The sequence below is a fragment of the Carya illinoinensis genome, chromosome 11 (genome assembly GCF_018687715.1).
Source record: "Carya illinoinensis cultivar Pawnee chromosome 11, C.illinoinensisPawnee_v1, whole genome shotgun sequence".
In the NCBI taxonomy this organism is placed as follows: Eukaryota; Viridiplantae; Streptophyta; class Magnoliopsida; order Fagales; family Juglandaceae; genus Carya; species Carya illinoinensis.
In genome coordinates this window covers 43,870,865-43,892,219 of record NC_056762.1, presented here as the reverse complement: position 1 = coordinate 43,892,219, position 21,355 = coordinate 43,870,865, and the positions used below count along the sequence as shown (strand labels likewise).

Below are 21,355 nucleotides of genomic sequence, written 5' to 3'. Positions count from 1 at the left end.
TTAGATCTTCTTGTTTGAGTTGATATGGCATGCATTTGTATTTCCTTCATGTTATTTAAGATTTATGTTTAACTTAATTTGCTTTGAGTTTGCATTAGTATTTCCTTCGTGTAATTGGTAACTATGTTAATGGTAAAACCCTTTTAGTAATGCCTTTCCTTGAGTATAAGCTTTGCAATCTATATGATGATGAAAATTTTATTTTTAATAAAAATAAAAATTATTATAACATATTACTTGCACAAGCATATTGAAGCTACAATACTAATGTTAAAAAATACAATCACATGCTTTTTATACATTTATCATTGTTCAGAACAAAAAATAAGATGGCCAACTGAATTTGGTAATATTAAAAAACAAGAAGTTCAATCTTGAGAAGTACTGCGTCTCGCCATGATTTCCCTCTGGAGTTGCTGGAAGTATAACCGCTGCAGTTCAGGCATGCCACTCACGTCCATCATCATAATGCGCTGATCACTTTCTTTCGTGGCTAGCTCCACTTTCTGCGCCTCCAACCTTAACCTTTCGTCCTCTTGACGAATTTTGGCGAGCTCCTTTTCCCTCTCAATTACCATCTTCTCGGCCTCCAACCTCAGTCGTTCATCCTCAAGGCGTAATTTTTTTTCCTCTTTTTCCTTGTCATACTCAATCTTCTCGGCCTTCATTCGATAAAACTCTTTCTCCTGAGCGCGTGACTCCTCCAAAAGAGTATACTTCATCTTCCTGAGTTGGAAATTTTCCTCTGCTTGCTTGCTTTGGGCCTTTCGTTTTCCTTTCTCAGCTTTCCTCCCAATTGGTCGGTCCAACTCGATAACTTCATTTTCCATGACTTCATCCGCCTCCATATCAAAAGCTGAATCAATTGTAGCGCCAGAACATCGAGTTGGGGTCGGGGATGGGGACATCGTCTTCCTTCGTTTTGGATCCTCCTTTGTGGTGCGCCAAATCCACTTAGGTTGGTCCTTCAACAGGTGCCAGCAATGCTCAAATTGGAAAGAGCATTTCTCTAGCGCTTGGTACATAACCTTGGCCTTGTCGAACTTGCATGGAAAAAAAAAACAAATGTTAAACCAATGTAGAAGATAAGAAATTTTAGAGTAAAACAAGAAGGATATCGAATTTTTACCTTGTCTTGGTCGGTCATGCCACTCTGATTTAACCCTTCAACTTGGGCTAGTTTTGCACAAAATTTGTTCGTGGCCTTTTGGATAACCGACCACCGATGAATTAGAGATTTTATTGTCCGCTCAGTTGTGGTTTCTTTAAATTGCTGGAAGTACTCAAAAATTTTTTCCCAGAGTTGGGAGTGTTTTTGATCTGTTCCCTGAACGGCATCAAGGCTACAATTTAGCCAAGCGGAGACAAGTAATTTGTCTTCTTCGGGGGTGAAATTCGCACCCCTCACTGATTTCCTAACGCCGATGGGCTCGTTAGGGGGTTGGGTTGGAGAGTCATGCAGGGTTAACGGAGAACTTCCACTTTGCCCACCGTAAGTGGGGTCGAGTTGAGGATCTTGACTAAGGAGGTTCGTGAAGTACATACTAGTCAAGTCTTGTGAATCCATCTCTAAAAAAATATATAGAGATTAGAAAAGATATCACCACAATGTTTGGTTTTTGATCAAGGCTCAGGAACCAAATGGGTTACAAAAGATAAGATTGCCACCCACTCATGGCTGCAACAACCGGTTGCCACTACTTGGATGCCGTCCGGGTTACCTAGCCACTGAGGAGATGGCAATCTATATGATGTATCCCTACATGCGGTTGTCATCATCACAGCCGAGGGGGTTGAGTTTATACATTTATTCAGTTATCAGAACATAATACAAAACACCAACATCATCAGCATGCAGATCATGGAAATTTATATAAGAGCATCCCCATCCAGCTCCACATTATTAATATAACATAATTTAATATGACAAAGGGCTCAGAATGGTGTAAATATGCTCAGCATGCGTAAGTAAGGTGGCGAACATCGAATGGTTGCAAAACCCCACTCGAACCCCAATTGCCTTTTGTGGAAAGTACCACAAACTGCAATATGGTCATCCGAATGAGGATTACCCCGCCATATCGATGGGTCCCCTAATACACTAGTGACCTACCAGCACTATAACCATCATCATAGCCTATTAATAGGTCCCCTCCCCCGAGATATATGAATAACTGCAAAGAATCCAAAAAGATTGCACAAATTCAAGCAAACTACAAGGAAACTGTCACAACCACAATACTATTATCCAACAAGATTGTATTGATCATAAGAATAGGCAAGAGATCTAGCTATAGGATCTACACGGTGCAAAAGGTGTATACTATTATCCAACAACCTAAATAAATTTTTTTTACTTTTTTTTTATAAGTACATCAATTTTAAGCCACAATGTAATATATATATAAAGTAGAAATAATAATGTCCTTTCACAAGGTTCAGAAGCTGATGAATCAAGAATTATAGAGTCAAAAAATGAACATGTGCAATGATCACAAGCTAGACTCCTCGAAGAACTCCTGTAACATAGCATATACACAAACACAAGAATATGCAATAAGAAAAGGGATGGGGATACGTATTTCGAAGGTAATTAACCCACCAACACAGTGATTATGGTATGTGGTTTCAACTAGCAAGGAAAAGACATATTCCAGATCAATGGTAACACAAAAAGTGGCAATGCTCAGAAACATATTCCAAAGTACACACTAGGCATTCTATTCACTTTTCATTGAAGTTTCTTACTAAAAAGAAAAAAAAAAAAAAGCACATGCATGGTCAAGCTACAGCTTAAACAGCAGTTGAGGAATCACAACTAATATTCTATCACAAAATGGCAACATAAATAAGGGCAACAGATTTCTCAAGCCTCAAAATCCATTCCATACCAACAAACTCCCCCAAATTCTCCTCAAATCCAACAACCCAACACACCAAGAAGTCACCAAAGCCACAATGGCAACCAGAGCATCTCGGCTTGTCAACCGGAAGCATCAACAAATTATAAATGGTAAAAGATGAGACAAAAATCCAAAAAAAAAAAAAACAATCCGTGCGAAACCCAGCAAAATTTTCTCGGCAGCCAAACACCAAATCAATGAATATGCAATACTCAAATAAAATATCCTCAAAACCAACAACCCAACACAGCAGGAAGTACTTAAACCCACAATCGTGTGTTGTATTTTCTCAACATCAACTCAATCAATGGATCAAAATAATAAGAAATTTTCAAACATGAGCTTCGTCATTTTGCACGGAAAAAATTCCGTGAGAAATCAACAACACTTTCTCGGCAGCCAAACGGTGAAAGTATTATGCAATCCCCAAAGAAATTCGTACCCAACGAGAGAGCCGAATGCAATTATCAAGATGAATCACAGAGTTCCCCCAAATTTTCCAAATATCACAGCCGAGCGAAAGGGGAAAAGAAGACCTCAAGGTGAAGCTCAAGGGTTGTGGAGATCTTACCGTGCGTGCCGATGGAGACCTGCAATCAATGGTGGAGCGCAAGAGGGAGGGGCCAACGGTTTACCCTAGCAAGAGAGAAGGAAGACGCGGGGGGGAAAGGAAAATCGTTGGGGATGGGGATGCGATGGGGATGTACAGTCGTTCCCCATCTATGGGGAACTCCTGTACAGACCCTAAACGGAAACCCCAAAATGGGGAACCGGATGGAGACACAAAAGTGAGCAAATCCCTAAAATTTTCCCCAAAATTTAGGGATGGGGATGATATAGGGAACCGGATGGGGATGCTCTAATAGAGGGATACTTACGAAGCAGGGCACGGACAGAGGATTCTTGGAGTGGCCTAAAACCCACGCACGCAGGACTGGGAGGACCGTGGCCAAGGTGCAGAGCAGATCATGCACGGATGAAAAAGGGGCACTCACACGAAGCAGGATCCAGCCAATCAGGAGGAAAGAAAAAATGGCGCATGGAGTATAAAGGCTTCTTTTCGATTTTTAGTTACGGGACGTTTTAATTTCTTGTTTCTTTTTGGTTTTCGGTTTAGAGACCTCTGAGCCTTTTTTTTTTTTCATTTTTCTTTTGGGATGGATTCCGAAAAGGGGATAGGATTTTTGGATTCGAAGATGTTAGGCTAAATTTCTAAGCCTAGGCTTTGGGGAGTAACCCAGAAACAGATTGGTTTGTGCTCACTTTTCCATTGATTTCCATTTTACAACTTATTGAGTTACAATTGAGTTACAATGTTATTATATTCGGAGAAGCTTGGAATTCTTTCTCATGAATCCTGGTCTGTTGTAGACGCTAGGCACAACTGATACTTCAACTGATGCAAGATTGTGGTAGGCTTCTTTCATTGTAGATCTAGCTTTGCAACTCAGTAGGGAATTTGGGCTAAGAGATAATTTGTGCATGATTTATTATATTTTCAACCATGATCCTTACGAATGGGTTGGTGGTTGAGTAAAGAGGGATTTGAGCATTTTTCACAAACAATCGGTGAAAGCGTCAAACCTGCAGCCTAGGTATTTGATATTTTGTTTCATTGATATTTATTTCTCTGCAATATCTAATTTTCTTGCCCACACCTCCCTAATATTCATTTGTTTCACTTCCTTCAATTTACAAACACCCAGAAAACCATTTTATACAACGATCATAACCATCCTTCCTTCAATACCCTCCACACCAGTACATTAGCATACATTCTTGTTTCTTTCCTTAGCTATGTAAAAATCCCTTTCTCAAACGCGTTCCTTGTGCAAAATGCAACTCATTATATGTTTGTTCAGCATGAATACTGTTGTCTCTGTGGAAATGACATTGGAACTCCTCCATGTACCACTTTGAAAGCTTCTGCACTTGGAAGGCAGATTTAGAAAGTCATCATACTTCGATCTCCAAGATTTTTTAACTCTATTGATGTTCGGGAATGTTGACAATTATCTACTAATATTATGGGAGACAAGATGATGTAAATGAATATGGACAAAACTTCCTAGATGCTAATGCTTCCAAAATCCTATATTGTACTCAGATGTCTGTCTAATATTAACAACATTTTACGTGTTTGGTCCTAGCGTGCAGGACAAAAGACCAAAACATGAATGTTCAATGAAAAAAACTGAACTTTTCAAACATGTCAAGAGCCATGATCAAATTCTTATCATTGCTCGCTCTAGAGAGAGTAACTCACATTTAAACACTAGGTTAGTATTGCCAGCTAGTTTGCCATGTAGATAATCATTTGGTGAGCCGGGCTTATGAGAGGGGCAGTCTCTATTTTGTTGTTACATTTTAATAAAAATTTATTTTGTAACGATTATCTTTTAAATTGCAACGTTTGGGTTAAAGCATTAATATAGATTTTTATGTGCTTGCCGTTGCAGATTTTCTTATATTAATATATTTTATAATTATCTTGAAAGCTGTTCGTAATAAATTTGATTGATCGAGTGTTGTACGTTTTCATTCTGTAGGCATGCATTGCATTTATGGCTATTGAGAGCACTCTTATTGAATTATTTATATGTAAAATTATTGTATTTTTTAGCTTTTAGGGGAATGAAGAGGGACTCATAGAATCCTCAATAGATTAATTAAAATTAAAGAATATTTTTAATAAATATGAGATGAATTTAACTTTTAACTATTCCATTCACATAAATCTTTATATTGAATTATTTATTTATTTTTTATATAATAATAAAATAATATTAATTTAATAATTTTTAATATATTTATTTATATCATATTTTATCATTATATTAATTATACGTTAATTAGTAATTATATTCAAATTAAATTATTGGTTAAAAAATTATATTTTTAATAGTCATTTAATATTCATAACCACAAATGTCTAATTAAATTTATCTAAAATTCAATATAAATGCCAAAGAATAAAATCAATATAATTCTAATAACCGTTGTTGACATTAATTGATTCAGTAAAATTCAAAGAAACTGAGAGTTTTCAGAGGAAATGTTGAGGGAAGAGAGAGAGTGTTACAAAAAAAAACAATAAACTAAATATTTGGTCATTGAACAGTTCATATCAAATTTGACTTTACTTTTACAAATACTGTAGCTAAAAACCAAACTTTTTTATTTTACATAGTCCATTGCAGCCAACTTTTGGTCCGTAATAGCAACTCTTTTTTTGCATATGCATATTCCATTGAGAGTGCTCTCACAATGGATTTTGCAAACTCAAATAATTTGATTTTGAGCTACAGTATATGTAAACCAAAATCCAAATTTGATGCCTACTGTTTAAGGACCAAATCTATATTTTATTATTTTTTATAACATTCTCTCTCTTCTCTCCATCTAAATCCACAAATATTTAGATAATTTAGTTAGAATATGATTACTAATTAACATATAATAGATAGAATAGTAAAATATGATAAAATAAAATAAATTAATAATTAAAAAAATTAAATATTTTATAATTATTAATTACTCATTACTATATAATGAATAAATTGATAATTCAATATAGAGATTTGATATGAATAATCAAAATCAAATTCATCTCATATTATTTTATTGTTATATAATTAAAAAAATAGTTATTCTAATGTGGAGACTTATATGAATAGAATAGTCAAAATCTAAATTCATCTTATATTCATCAAGGAAAAGTCTAAAAGTAGTCATGGGGGGCTTCCCCGCAGACGGTCTCCTACGTGGACTAAAACGCCTTGTTTGAATTAAGTGATCAAAAAGCTCCGTCCTGAGTGTTTTTGAGACTCTTCTTCTCCATCCGCTTGAGAACGCGAAGCCCTTCCCTCCCCATTCCCCAAAACTGGCCTCTCTCTAGAGGTGTACGTAGCCGCAGAGAGCCAAACTTGATAAAGAACAAAAAAAAAAAAAAAGAACCCAGAAAGGATGAGATCTATAGCCGAAGTTGATAATCTTATCAATGTTCTACTTATGGTTCACCAAAAGGGTGCGTCAGCACACATGCGAGTATATACAGACTCACCGAGGAAGCAACCCACTTGAAAAAGAACCCAAAAAAATAAAAAAACCCAGAAACGAAAAGATGAGATCTATAGCCCAGAAAGCCGAACTTGAAGGAGGGAAAAAAAAAAGAATAAACACAGATTTGCAGTTTCCAAACCTGAGAATGAAGAGATCTGCTTAAAAGGATAAGAAAGATGGGATCTATGATTTCCAAGCTTGTGAGATGAAAATGTCTGAGAGAAGGAATATGCGATTTCCGAGCATGATAGATGAAGAGGTCTAAGAGTTTGAATTAATATTGTTTCCCGCTGTTTTACTTTTCATTTTTCTTCTACTTTTTTTTTTAATATAATTGATAATGTAGCCACGCCTATTTTTTTTAAATATAATTGTTAATGTGGCCACGTCAAAGGTGTTCGCGTGGAGGCACGATTCTGTGCCTCTCTCTAGCACAACTCATTTATCAAAAGTGTCATTTATATATGTATAATCCAATAACAATGATCTAAGGTGCTAGTTTTCCATCTATGACTTTAACTCATGTATATACGTTGTCCTTCTTTTGATTGACGGAAAAATAGCTCCAGCTTGAGAAAGTATTTTCAGCATTTGATTGATTATGATTTTTTACGATTTTGTTTTAAGGCTTAGCCGTTTCCAATCATTATTTCATGCGTTAACTTTTGCGGAGTTTAATTCCTCAGTTACTTCATGGGCCGTTTCAAAGTGTAATTATCAGCAAGTTTTACTAGCTTATAAACAGGTGCTTTGGTTCGGTCAGACGTACGTGTGTGCATGAAAAATATATTAATACTATTTCATCTAATAGTTTTTGTGTGTTCGAGAGATTCCAAGTAAAAGAGAAGTGTTTCTTTTTTGTGTAGTTTTGAGCTTAACTATTTGTATAAAATTGGTTCAGACTATACGACAATCAATTAAGCTGTTGTATACTTGAAGAATCAAGTCAAGAGGAGTTCTGTTGCACCAGTTAAATTGAAACTTTATACACTGTGGAGGGTTTAAATCTCCTTAAAGAAAGCGAGATTTCTGTACCTAAGTCCAAACTGGCTTCATTTGAATGTTAATGTCATTATAATTTTTATTATATTATTGTGTATTTCACCAACATATTGCATTGGTTTTCAAACCGGTATCTGTTTTTCTGTTCATTATAGTGCTAAACAGTTGCAAATAATTTTGATCTGTATAGGATTTTGAATTTTATATTTGTTAGAAATCCTGGCCTAATCTACTCTCCCCTTGTTTGTAAAGTTCACATATTCAGTACGCTGGTATATTCATGATCTTATCACTCCAGTTAATTGATTTCAGTTTATAGTGTTATTAGAAGATTCAGAACCTCAAAAGATCAACCACTATATATACATCCACGCAACTGTCGGTTTGTTCTCTCTCTTTCTTCCTGGCAGTTAAGAGCATATATAAAACATTGTTTGACACCACAAAATGTGGACATAATTCCCAACTATACGTGCCCTTTTTGTTTGATCCAAAAATAAACATGACTAACGGAGTAGTTTTAGAGAGAGCAAATGATCAGCTAGATCAAAGTAAGGTATTAGAATATCGTAACAGTTATTCATTATAGTCCAGTGTTACGAATGGACATGTTTGTTTGCTGTGCGGCCAACGTGCTCAGGGGATTCTGTGGGATACATACTTTCTTGGCGTTAACATCTCAGGCATAGTTATAACCAGACTATGCGGCGCCTTTAAAGGTGCAAGCATGATCAGTATACTTCTGGAGCAGAAGGCCAGTTAAAAGTTTTTGAGGCAGCAATACGTTTATCCATTAAGGTAACCTTCCTCTTGATTATGCAAAATCTTCCTTTTTATAGGCTTTTATCTTTTTTGGTTTTTTTTTTAATTTTTTTCGAATAAGCATGTGTAGGCCGCTTTATGTATTAGAGTAAGTAAATTGATTCTTTGCTCCCTCAGGTTACCGTTAGAGTATTTTAATTTTTTTATTTTTTATTTAATGATTAAGAACATGACTATTAATGAAATTATAAATTTTTTTCAATAATTAAATATGTAAAAAAATAACTATAAATTTGAACTAGCCGTAAGTGCTGAGCGCGGCTCCGCTAGCACCAAAAATGAGAAAGAATAATGTAATTTATCATTTTTATATATTATTATAATTTGTCATTTTTATATAATATCATTCTATCTTAGTACTTAAATATAGATGCATTTAAATAAAATAATAATAAATCATATGTTAAAGTATGTAACGTATAACATTTCTTTTTATTTTGAAAGACTTTCGTTATAACATTTATCTTTGTTTTCCATACGAGCGTGCTCAGTGGGTGTGGATGTGAGTCAAAACGTTTGAGAGCATAAATAATAGAGAAATAATAACAGGACCTTGGGCAAAAACTCATGTTATGCAACCATGCGGGCCAGGCACGAGTTGACCAACGTGGCAAAAGAGTAGAGCACTGACAAAGAAGAGAAATCCATTGAAGACGGCAACTTTAAATTACATGCATATTTTCCATTCGACAGCACATTGATTAATGTTTTCCCTAAGGAAGAATATATAGTTACATAAAATCATAGGTCAAGAGTAAAGGGAATTTTACACGGCATTAGTTGATGTTGGGGGTATTTTCCATTATAAAAATTTAAAAGGCTATGAGAATCCAGGAATGTTTATAGGTAAGGAAATAGCCCAGCAGACTTTTTAGCAAAGTTAGCGTGTGAGGATTGTGCTGCTATCTAGGAGTCTTTGAATATGATCCCTCCTTTATTAAGGGGTCTGATTAGAACTGATAAAATAAGTCTTCCTTATATAAGAGTTTCATTGTTTTATTGTGTTTTAGGCTTGTTAGATGTTGTTTTATTTTGGTTTTGGATTGTTTTGATATTTGGTTTTGGGTTAGTTTTTATAGATATAGCTTGTGAACCCCCAAGTGTAAAGTATTTCCATGGTATTCTTCTGTCAGAAGTAAGGACTTATAAATAAACTTGAGACGGGGCTGTTATGTGGGTAGACACCAGCTCTTAAAAAAAATCATATATAGTTATATAAAATCATAAGTCAATAAAGGAAATTTTATACAACGTTAGGTGGGGTTGGGAGTCTTTTCCATCATAAAAATTTAAAAGGCTACTTGCACTTATTTGAAAGCTATCCATTAGCGTTATTTTATACGCACATTAATTTAAAGGTTGATAAATTTTTTGAATTTTTTGATTTTCAAAGATTCTGAGATCGATTAATGATTCGTTTTTTATTCCATCATCTAGAATCCACTTTTTCAAGGAAAATACTATTTGAACTTTGAATTCTATCTGTAAAAGTTATCAATTGTTATTCTTTTTATATAAGAAAATGAAGTCTTTTTTTTTTATTTTTTAAAAATGTATAAAAATTAGTTGAAAGAAAATAAAAAATTAAATTAAAAAGTGCGTACAATACGGGATACCATTCTCCGTCTTTCTAGAATTGTCCTTTTTTACTGTACCTAGCATTGTCCTTGAATCATCCCTCTAGTGTAATGGTATCGATCACTATTTGTTTTTTTTATGATATAATAGATTTTCCTTTGTTTTAAAGAAATATAAATGGTAGTCACAATAGTAAATATGTAAATAGTATATAATTATTTTTTAAAAAAATAAATAAATATAAAATTTATATAAAAAAAATTAATTTTTTAATAATAAACTCTGTAATTTTTTAAAACGACTATAAGAGTCATACACTACGACTATCTTATTATTACTATTTTTTAACTGATGACGACACAGATCTATTTATTACTTTAATCCAGTGCGCTAAAATGTTTGCTTTTGTTTGCTAGCTTCTGAAAAATGGTTCCTTTGTATAACTTACTTTTGCAAGCTCGTGCGAAAGTATAGCTTTCGAGAAAGCTGTTGACAACCACACAAGAGTAGTACAGAAGAAGACGGCAAAGGACATTTTCCTCTCATTAACATCTCTTTTAATTCAACTCTGAGTAATGATGAGGGTATACCAATGGTTTTGATTCAAAAAACCGTTCTAACCTAGAGGAAGAATCTATGAAAATGTTCAAGCACCTTATCGTTACTCGTTGGAATTATGCCATCTTGTCTTTCTTGTGTAGTGGCTGTGCTTTATGGAGACTTCGTCGTTGTCACGAGGTTTTGTATCGTAGACAAAAAGAGGAAATGCTTGAATTTGAAGTACCCTTTTATCTAAATAATGTCAATCAATTATAGTAAAATTCAAAAGAAAATAATTTAGCTAAAAAGAAAATTACATAAAAGTAAATTTATAAACTAATGTAGTTTGATACAGTATATTAATCTTACTCAGCAAGATGAAATCTGCACAAGTAACAAGCTGCCAAAACCTCCCGATCCACCTCAGCTAGCTTAGAAGATTCTACATTCTTCTCTGAATATAAAATCTATTGTAACAAACTTCCATTTCACTTTACGTTTTTATCCTTAAATATTTACACTATAAATATGCCTATAAAAGGAAGTCGAGACTCCTTGTACTATTCACTGAGAAATGATTCAATTCAAGTATATTCAGAATAGATTGATTGCTACATTTATCTATATTTCTGATATGGTATCAGAGCTACTTGACTAATAGTCTCTTAATCCATTCTTCTTCTTCTTCTTTTTTTCTTTTCTCTCTTCTTTGTTTTCTAATCACCCTAAATCATGGCCGATAAATCTTCATCTTCAAACTCTCTATCCTCTTCTTTTTCTCAACTAGTTACTCTCAAATTAACCTTAGAAAATTATATTCTCAAGAAAGTGCAGATTTCAACCTATCTACGAGGCCATGATCTTTTCCCTTTTGTAGATGGAACTCAAACCCCTCCACCTAAATTTCTCACCACCCGAAAAATGCTCAAATAACCAACCCTGGCTTTCTTTCTTGGCAAAGCACCGATCAATTCATTCTCAACATCCTTTTCTCTGCCATAAGTGATTCAATAATTGGTCATGTTATCTCCTCCAAAATCTCTCGTGATCTCTGGTCTCAATTGAATCTAGGTTCTCTTCACACTCTCAAGCTAAAGAATTCCAAATTAGATTTCAACTCACAAACCTAAGTCGTGGCAATCAATCAATCTTTGAATATTTCAGCAAGGTTAAGCTCCTCGTTGATACACTAGCCACCACAAGCACTTCTCTCTCTGACAAGGAATTTGTCACCTACCTTCTCAATGGGTTAGGAGCAAATTATGAGACATTTATCACCTCTGTTACAGCTCGCACAAAGCCCCTCACCTCCCATGACTTGTATCATCTCCTCCTAATCCAGGAAAGTCGCAAGAACCATACGGCTAACAACCAACACCCCACCTCTCTCTTTGAGCACTCAGCCAACTTTAGTTATAATAACCAACATGGAAGGGGATCCTATCGCAGTGGCCGTAATGGTCATGGGTGAGGCAGTTCCTCTTCTAACAGAGGAAGGTCCTTCAATAACCTCACCCAAAATTACCAAAATCATCACCCAAATTCCTCTCGACCTACCTGTCAGGTTTGCAACAAACCCAGACATGTTGCCCTCCAATGCCATTATCGTTTCGATCACGCTTACCAATATGAACCCCTGAAATCCTTCTTTGCGAACTACACCTCCCCTTCACCTATTTTTGACTCCACCTAGTACCCAGACAATGCAGCCACACATCATATCACTCATGACCTCTCCCAAATGAACCTTTCATCCGAACCTTACCATGGATTTGATCAAATGTGTGTCGGCAATGGCTCTGGACTTCCAACCCAACACATTGGTGAATCTTCCTTCTCTCTTAACTCTCACAATTTCAAACTCAGCAATCTTCTTCATGTTCCTTCTATAACAAAAAATCTTGTTTCTGTTCTACAATTTTCTATTGACAATACTTGCTTTTTTGAATTCCATGCCACGCACTTCTCTATCAAGGATTCTCAGACCAAGAAGCTCCTCATCTCTAGACCAACTCGTGATGGTCTATATCAATTTCCTTCCTTCTTGCACAATTCTCCTTCATTAAATCTCGGTGAAAAAGCTCCTCTCCTCTGCTGGCACAGAAGATTTGGTCATCCATCTCTTGAAACAATCTCCAAGATCTTGCATACAACATGTTTGCCTTATTTCCCCAGTCACTCATTTTCTTGTTCGGACCGCATCTTAGCTAAAGCACAGCAACTTCCCTTTTCAATGGGCTCAACCAATTTTGTTCAACCTTTAGATATTATATGGGCCGATGTTTGGGGCCCAGCTCCAGTTGTCTCTAGAAATGGTTTAAAATATTATCTATTAATAGTGGATCATTTTATTCGGTTTACTTGGTTGTTTCCTATGAAAAATAAATCTGATGTGCTAAGCATTTTCACTAATTTCATTTCATTTTCTGAGAGATTGTTTAACATTAAACTTATCTCCATGCAAACTGACACCGGAGGAGAATTCCATCCATTAACTAATCTTTGCATAAATCTTGGCATAATTCATCACTTCTCTTGTCCACACAAGCATCAACAAAACGGTCTCGTTGAAAGAAAACATCGACACATTGTTGAAACAAGTCTTACACTCTTAGCTCATGCCTCTCTACCTTTTTCTTTTTGGGATGATGCTTTTGAAACCGTCATCTATCTTATCAATCTTCTTCCCACACCCACATTGCAAATTCAATCTCCATACTTCAAGGTTTATCACAAAAATCCTGATTACTTCTTTTTAAAAGTTTTTGGGTGTGAATGTTTTCCTAACCTTCACCCCTACAATCGTCATAAATTATAATTTGGTTCCACCTCTTGTCTTTTTCTTGGGTATAGTCCCTCTCATAAAGGGTAATAATGTCTTGATCAAAAAAATAATAGACTTTATATTTCTAGGGATGTTACCTGCAATGAAAATCACTTTCCTTACAAACACAATTCTAACCCATCACCTTCTCGACCAATCCATAGCTTCCCTCTCTTCCATTATTTCAACCCTCAATTCTTGGACCACCACCTCCACTCAGGCCCACTGCGTCCCAGCCCACAAATACCCCTTTATCTTACCCAATACCTAAACCTTCATAGCCCACTTCTCACTCGAATCCTCTCTCTCAAGTTCCTATCTCTCAGCCCAACCCCAATACATCTTCTTCCTCCTCGATTTTACATTCTGCAAACCCTAACTCCTCATCATCAGTCCCTCCCGACAGCACCAATCACCATGAGCCGCTACCCCCTCCCCTTGTTCCACCACGATCTCCCATCATAACCCGCTCACATACCAACTCCTCCAAACCACGAACTCCAACCGATGGCACCATTTCCTACCCAAATCGCCGCTGTTATCTCTCCTCTGTCACTGTTCCAAAAAATCTCACATCCTCTACCATTGCTTCCTAATACCCCGATTGGCAAGCTACCATGACCAAAGAATTTGAAGCCCTTGTTCGTACAAACACATGGACCCTTGTCCCACCTTCCTCTGTCTCTAATATTGTTGGTTGCAAGTGGGTGTTTCGAACTAAACTGAGAGCAAATGGCTCCATTGAGAGACGAAAGGAGAGGCTTGTAGCCAAAGGGTTTCATCAACAACATGGCATTGACTACACCGAAACATTCAGCCCTATGGCAAAACCCTCCACCATTAGATTGGTACTTTCACTTGCTATTTCTAAAGGATGGTCTTTGAGACAAATTGATATACAAAATGCTTTCCTTCATGGAAAGCTCACTGAATCAGTTTTCATGCAACAACCACAAAGATTTATTGATCCTCTACGTCCTGATTTTGTATGTAAATTGAATAAAGTCATTTATAGCCTTAAACAAGCTCCACGAGCTTGGTTCTTGGAACTAAGTACCTGGCTTCTGCATTATGGTTTTGTTGCATCTCAAGGAGACCCCTCTCTGTTTATTTTACACAAGAATGATTTCTCTATATTTGTTCTTGTGTACGTTGATGACATGGTCATCACTTCATCCTATGATTCTGCTATTGGTTGTTTTCTTGAGTCTCTGAGTAAAGCTGTTCCCGTCACTGACCTTGGCTAACTGTCCTATTTTCTTGGGTTAGAACTGTTGCAGATGGAGACAAAATAGCAAACGGTGAGCCATGCACCGTTTGCTTATTTGGTTTATTAGGCACCGTTCGGTGCTTTTGTAATTGTTAGGCACCTCCCCACCTCCCCAAGAATCATGTAGCAAATTGCTACAATGTAGTGATCTGTTCTCCTATAAATAGGAGAGCTTAAGTGTGCAGCAGACGGTGCAGAAGAGAGAAAGAAGAGAGGAAGAGAGTGGGTGAGCAGAGAGAAAATTTTTTCTGTAAAAATCATTTCATAGTAAAATAACAGCAGCTGTGGACGTAGGCAATTGCCGAACCACGTTAAATTTCGTCCCTCCTTTATTTAGAATCGTCTCTGAGTCAGAACAGCTCTCAACAAGAACTTGACTATCTCAACAATTGTCTTCTTCTCATCCAAAGGAAATACATCTCAGATTTACTCAAAAAAACAAATATGCTTGCTGCCAACCAAATATCCTCTCCAATGTCAGCCTCCACTAAACTTTCTAAGTTTGACTCACCATCTTTTGAAGATGTCACTCTTTTTAGGACTCACCATCTTTTGAAGATGTCACTCTTTTTAGGAGTATTGTTGGCAGTCTTCAGTACTTATCTATAACACGGTAGATAAATTGTATGTTAAATTGTATGTTAGCAAATAGCAATATAAATACATGATTGGTAAGTTTATTATGGTGTGTCAATTATTAATTTTTCTTGCACTCCTATCTAAAATTCTTGAGTCTTCTTAAAAGTATGAAAAAAAATAATATATATTTTCTTAAAGTTCATAATTTTCTAGGAATAAACAAGATTTTATTAATCAAAAGAATAATTTTTGCATCCATGGTATAAAGAATGAGTATACATACATAAAAAAAATACCAAAAATATACCACCTAAAATTTAGAAACTTGAAAATATTAGTTCCAAAATATACAAACCAAAAAGAAATCTCTTATAAATTGAATGAATATGAATTTAAATTATGTCTATTATGTATTTTCTTAAAATTATAAATAACAAAGTGTCATATATACATACTCATACACATATAGGCATATATGCAAGCAGCATCGTCATTCCATAGATCAATATGGCCCCCCAACGTAGAATTTCGGGTTCCGCCACTGCTTTTACAAAAAAGTGAGTTGAATGGGCAAAAAGACTTTGATCTTTTGAACTTTATATGCAGCCTTGCTGAACTCTACGTCTCCTTAGTCCAAGGATACCATACTTCTGCTCCTGTTCTGTTCAGCAGTAGTAGTTCTGCAAAGAGCAAACTGTGCTGCATAGCTTCTTATCCAAATATGAGCCGTAGAATCTCTCCTTTTATTCCCACCCTTCTGCTTTTATTCTGTCTTGGTTTGCAGCTCGCCAATGGTAGTGTCACCGATACTATCCGACCAAGCCAATCACTAACAACCACGGAGACTATTGTCTCTGCTAAGAGAAAGTTTGAACTTGGTTTCTTCTCCCCGGCAAATTCGACAAGGAATTATGTGGGAATATGGTACAAGAAAGATCCTCGCACCGTAGTTTGGGTTGCAAATAGAGAGCGGCCATTCCCAAATTCCTCTGCCGTTCTAACCCTTAATCCGGATGGGAACCTTGTAATATCTGGCGGCATAATGCAGTACATGGTGGCCAACACTTCTGCTGGGAACGATACCTATGCCATCCTATTGGATACAGGCAATCTTAGAGTTATAAAGAGGGTCTCAGATGTTGTTTTGTGGCAAAGCTTTGAGCATCCTGCTGATACTCTATTGCCCGGAATGAACGTTAGTGATTTCACCACAAGATGGTCATTAACATCATGGAAAAGTACTGAAGACCCTGCTCCTGGTCTTTTCTCTCTGCATCTCGGTTCTTGGAACGAACTGCAACGGGGTTCTTGGAAAGAATTAATCGTAATGAAGGGATCTGAAATATACTGGTCTAGCGCACTCATTGGTCGTTTGGATGATATATTTGTGATTGTTGGGGAGTCCGTTACTTGGCGTAGTAAGTACACCGATGAAATGTTAAGAATAATTTTAGATGTAAAAGGGCAGTTTAGACTGCTCTCATGGACAGAAGTTGACCAATCTTGGCATTTGTTACCCTCGCCCAAGTGCGGGGCTTATGCATTATGTGGTGCTTACAGCATATGCAGTGAGACAACCGATAGAGGATGTGACTGTTTGCCAGGATTTGAACAGTTGGTTGCTGAAGGAAATAAGTCGAGTGGCCGAGGGTGTGTGAGGAAAATTGATCTCAAGTGCGGCAATGAGACAAAATTTTTCCCCTTGCCTCAGGTAGATTGGCCCAGTAATCCGAATAAATTGGACATTAGCGACTCCGTAGAGTGCAAGTCAGCTTGCTCGACCAACTGTTCCTGTATTGCTTATGCTTATGATCATCGAAAGCATGACTGCTTAGTATGGGAAGGTCCTCTGCTAAACGTGAAGCAGCTCTCAGAAGATGATGGATATGGAAATGATTTTTATCTGAAGCTTGATCCTTCGGAATCGATTACGAAAGGTCAGCAAAAACACAAGGACTTGTTAGCTATTGGTGACTGTTATTGCTGTTCTTGTCTCTTCTTCTTCTTCTTCTTCTTCTTCTTCTTCTTCTTCTTCTTCCTTCAATTATTTACTTTTCTGTTTGAGACTTGAGATTTTTTTGAGGAGGTGCCTCTAGGCACTGCCAATGGTAAATCCAGTCGTAACACAAGTACAACGCATGTATAATTCTATCTCTCTGATTTCCTTCCATGGAATGGAACTGTAACATCTCCAGGACATAAGAACACGAAGGTTGCAGGACTATTGTGTGCAATCATTATACCAACCATATCTTTTGCACTGGTATTCAGTCTTCTTGTTTATTGTGCGAGGAGAAAGAAAGAGCTCAAAAGAAAGGGTGAGCAAATAAGTGTTCGAAATGTATTTCGGAAATCAAGATGTATATTATCAAGCAAAGCCGTAATCATATGTTGTTCACTATGCAGGGGACAATTTGTTGCTGTTAGAGTTGACCATAGAGTCTAATAGTTCGGAGCTTACTGAATCAACTAGGCATGGGGAGAGCAGAAGAGGCAAAGTCAAAATGCCATTATTCAGTTTTGCAAGTGTTTCTTCTGCAACTGATAATTTCTCGCCTGGAAATAAGCTTGGCGAGGGCGGTTTTGGACCCGTTTACAAGGTATGTTTAAGTATCCCTAAACTTACTTGCTAGGATGCAGGCTTCACATACAAGGTAAACACTTTGCCAGTAACTAACTTACCATGTTAACAGACAAATGCCTCTTTTGTTGCTGCATATGCTGTAATGCCACTTTGTACCTATTTAAATCAGAAGTGGGCTGACTTTGGGTTAATGAAAACAAATCCAGGGAACATTACTAAGAGGGGACGAGGTAGCTGTAAAAAGACTTTCGAGAAGATCTGGGCAAGGTTGGGAGGAGCTAAAAAACGAAGCAATGCTCATAGCCACACTCCAACACAAAAATCTTGTTAGACTTTTGGGCTGCTGCATTGAAGGAGATGAAAAGATACTAGTTTACGAGTATATGCCAAATAAAAGCTTGGATTTCTTTATTTTTGGTTTGTAGTTTCTCGCACTTAGAAATACATTTCATTCCTCTTTGTGGGATTTTATTTTGTCCTTCAAATTTGGCCCAGTGTTATCAATCTAATCATATTTTTAAAACAGATGCTGAAAAGCGCAAGATACTAGATTGGGGGAAACGGATTCAAATCATTCAAGGGGTTGCTCAAGGACTTCTTTATCTTCATCAGTATTCCAGGTTAAGGATTATACATAGGGACTTGAAGGCTAGCAACATTTTGTTGGACACCGACATGAATCCCAAAATATCAGATTTTGGAATGGCAAGAATATTTGGAGGAAACGAGTCAGAAGCAAATACCAGTAGGATCGTGGGCACACAGTAAGTGAACTGAAGGACGCTACTGAATCATAAAAACCAACCCAACAGTATAGCATACACGTAAAACTTTCTGCTACTTATATTTTTAACTTGATGATGGTGAACAGGGGTTACATGTCACCTGAATATCTTATGCAAGGTGTCTTCTCCATCAAATCTGATGTCTTTAGCTTCGGTGTCTTGTTGTTAGAGATTTTGAGTGGCCGGAAGAACACTGGCCATCTTTTGGGATATGTGAGTATCTGACTTGTACCTTCTGGTGGATAAATTCAAACACATTTGACTTCTGATTGATACTCAGGATTTACACATTGTTAATGCAAAAGAAACCATAAATAGTTAGGAAGCAAATGGAGGAATTCCAGAACTGCAAAGAAAGTTTATCCCATTACTCCTCTCCTCTTATATATACCTTGCCCTCTCCTCTGAGTACTCTGATATGATGATGAATTGCTACTCTCTCAAAAGCTCAAATGATAGGAAAAAGGAATTCACTCACTTAACCATTTTTGTTTTTTTTTATTTTATTTGTAGGCGTGGGAATTATGGAGTAGTGACAAGGGATCAGACATAGTGGATCCGTTGCTCCTTGATGATATGTCCTCCATGTCTATGGTGTTGAGATATATTAACATTGCTCTCCTCTGCGTACAAGAAAGTGCAGCGGATAGACCTACCATGTCGGACGTTGTCGCAATGCTTAGCAATGATAGTACAGTTCTACCTTATCCCAACGAACCTGGTTTCTTGTTTGTGAGAAGTAAGGTAAAGGCAAACCCAATCAGTGGCGTGTCAGACTTGTCTTATCTGAAGAATGAAACAGATTCAATATTTGAAGGCCGTTAAGCTTTGAAAGACCGGCCATAAGCTTCATACTACCTGTGTAAATCATCAGAAAAACATACTGTTAGGTTGCCTACGGGTTGTACTTCCCTTTTTCCTGTCTTATGTCAAAGTCCACTCAACAGAGTGAGCAGAGTGTATTGGATTTCTGAGTCTTCCGCCGTAAAATCTGTTAATATGGTTATGGTATTATAGTCAATCCTGTAATATAGTCGATAAATATGAGCTTTCATCTCTGATAAGGAGAGATCAAGTATGCCTGAAACATGGCAAGACTCACTGCACATCTCTTCATAACATTCTCAGAGTCCGATATGGGCATCACAAAACTAAACTGGCATTTATGTTTGTCAGTGATTCCTTGATAGAAGGCTTTAACCAGATGGAATGCTCTCTTCTGAGTTCTGAGTATCTGAACTTGCCCAGAGCTTTGGTGTTTCACAGTTTTCAATAAATAATAAAAAAATTATTATTTTTATTATTATCGTAAAATATAGATTAAACTGGATTATAAATGAAAGCTACGAGAATTTTAATTTTTTGTAATATGGCTTCACAATTCCACTTAATCGTTTCTCCTTTGGTAGATGCTCTACCGCCCTCTGCATTTCGTCACTTGATTACGTTTGATTTTTTTTTTTTTTCCAGGTATTGCTTTGTCTTCTTCTCTATTTTTCACTTTTCAACCAAATATACAGAACGAGAGTGAGAATTGGATCTCAAAATGAGAGGATTTTTTTTTTTGATCAAGAGTCGGGGTCCCTTAACAGGAGACCTCTCCCCAATATATTAAGCTTAAACAAATAAACTTTGTGCATGGGATTACAACCTCCTTCCCAGCCACAAACAACCTGTTAACATTACCAGAAAAAAAACATTGTTCCCTAACCAAACAAATACAAACGGAAACAGAGCTACAGACATTGCTTTCAACTTAAAACAAAAAAACAATCCACATAGAACCTGCACTTAGAGCGGAATTACCGATTAACAATCAAAATGAGAGGAATTACCGATTAACAACAGGGACGCATTTACAGCGACAAAAGTGCCATCAGAATAAAACCATTTCAGTTTTCTTGACAGGAAGTGAAGTTTATGTCAAAATACTAAAATCTTCAACAGATACTGGAAAGAACCACATCAAGGAGAGCTCAGAATATTTGAGGCAGATGCTACCATAAATTCTTCAACCCACTGCAACAACAACATTAAAAATGATATGTATATATATATTATTAAATGGCTAGAAAATGTATCTTTATCAAAACATAGCAAATTCTCAAACCTATATCATAAACTGGAATATTAAGTTGAAAATAATACATGTGATTAAGTTAAACTATCTTGGACCATTATGCAATGAATATATAGGACTTTCGAGAGAGAGTCAATGTTGGTACTTCGATCTCCAAGTTTTTTTTAACTCTATTGATGTTAGCTGTTGAGTTTGGCTTGATTTCCTGCTGAAAATGTGTTTTTTGGGGTTTGCTACAGTTCCGCTACAGTTCCGCTCGACCTCCGCTCGAGCGAACTCATCCAGAGAGTTCCGCTCGACAGTCCGCTCGAGCGAAATCTTCCAGA

General features: G+C 36.6%; 2 protein-coding genes across 2 annotated transcripts; one reads left to right on the top strand and one right to left on the bottom strand.

Annotated features, from left to right (window-relative positions):
- Positions 1-306: 306 nt before the first annotated feature.
- Positions 307-1,175, bottom strand: LOC122281277 (ensconsin-like). The gene is made up of 2 exons (XM_043092640.1): positions 1,130-1,175; positions 307-1,043 (listed from the first exon to the last, which is right to left on the bottom strand). The coding sequence occupies exons 1-2, from the start codon at positions 1,145-1,147 to the stop codon at positions 369-371; spliced, it is 693 nt and encodes a 230-aa protein (XP_042948574.1). The 5' UTR covers positions 1,148-1,175; the 3' UTR covers positions 307-368.
- Positions 1,176-16,225: 15,050 nt separating this feature from the next.
- LOC122281272 (G-type lectin S-receptor-like serine/threonine-protein kinase At1g11300) lies at positions 16,226-20,024 on the top strand. Its single transcript, XM_043092634.1, has 7 exons — positions 16,226-17,517; positions 17,776-17,898; positions 17,987-18,180; positions 18,371-18,581; positions 18,691-18,928; positions 19,036-19,162; positions 19,463-20,024. Exons 1-7 carry the CDS (start codon positions 16,302-16,304, stop codon positions 19,772-19,774), a joined length of 2,421 nt encoding a protein of 806 aa, XP_042948568.1. The 5' UTR covers positions 16,226-16,301; the 3' UTR covers positions 19,775-20,024.
- The last annotated feature ends 1,331 nt before the right edge of the window (positions 20,025-21,355 follow it).

Bases quoted from the DNA above. Each gene is read 5' to 3' on its own strand.
- LOC122281272 (XM_043092634.1), top strand. From the start codon at position 16,302: ATGAGCCGTAGAATCTCTCCTTTTATTCCCACCCTTCTGCTTTTATTC. The intron at 18,181-18,370 runs GTATGTTTAAGT...AAACAAATCCAG, and splicing joins GTTTTGGACCCGTTTACAAG to GGAACATTACTAAGAGGGGA. The intron at 18,582-18,690 runs GTTTGTAGTTTC...TTTTTAAAACAG, and splicing joins CTTGGATTTCTTTATTTTTG to ATGCTGAAAAGCGCAAGATA.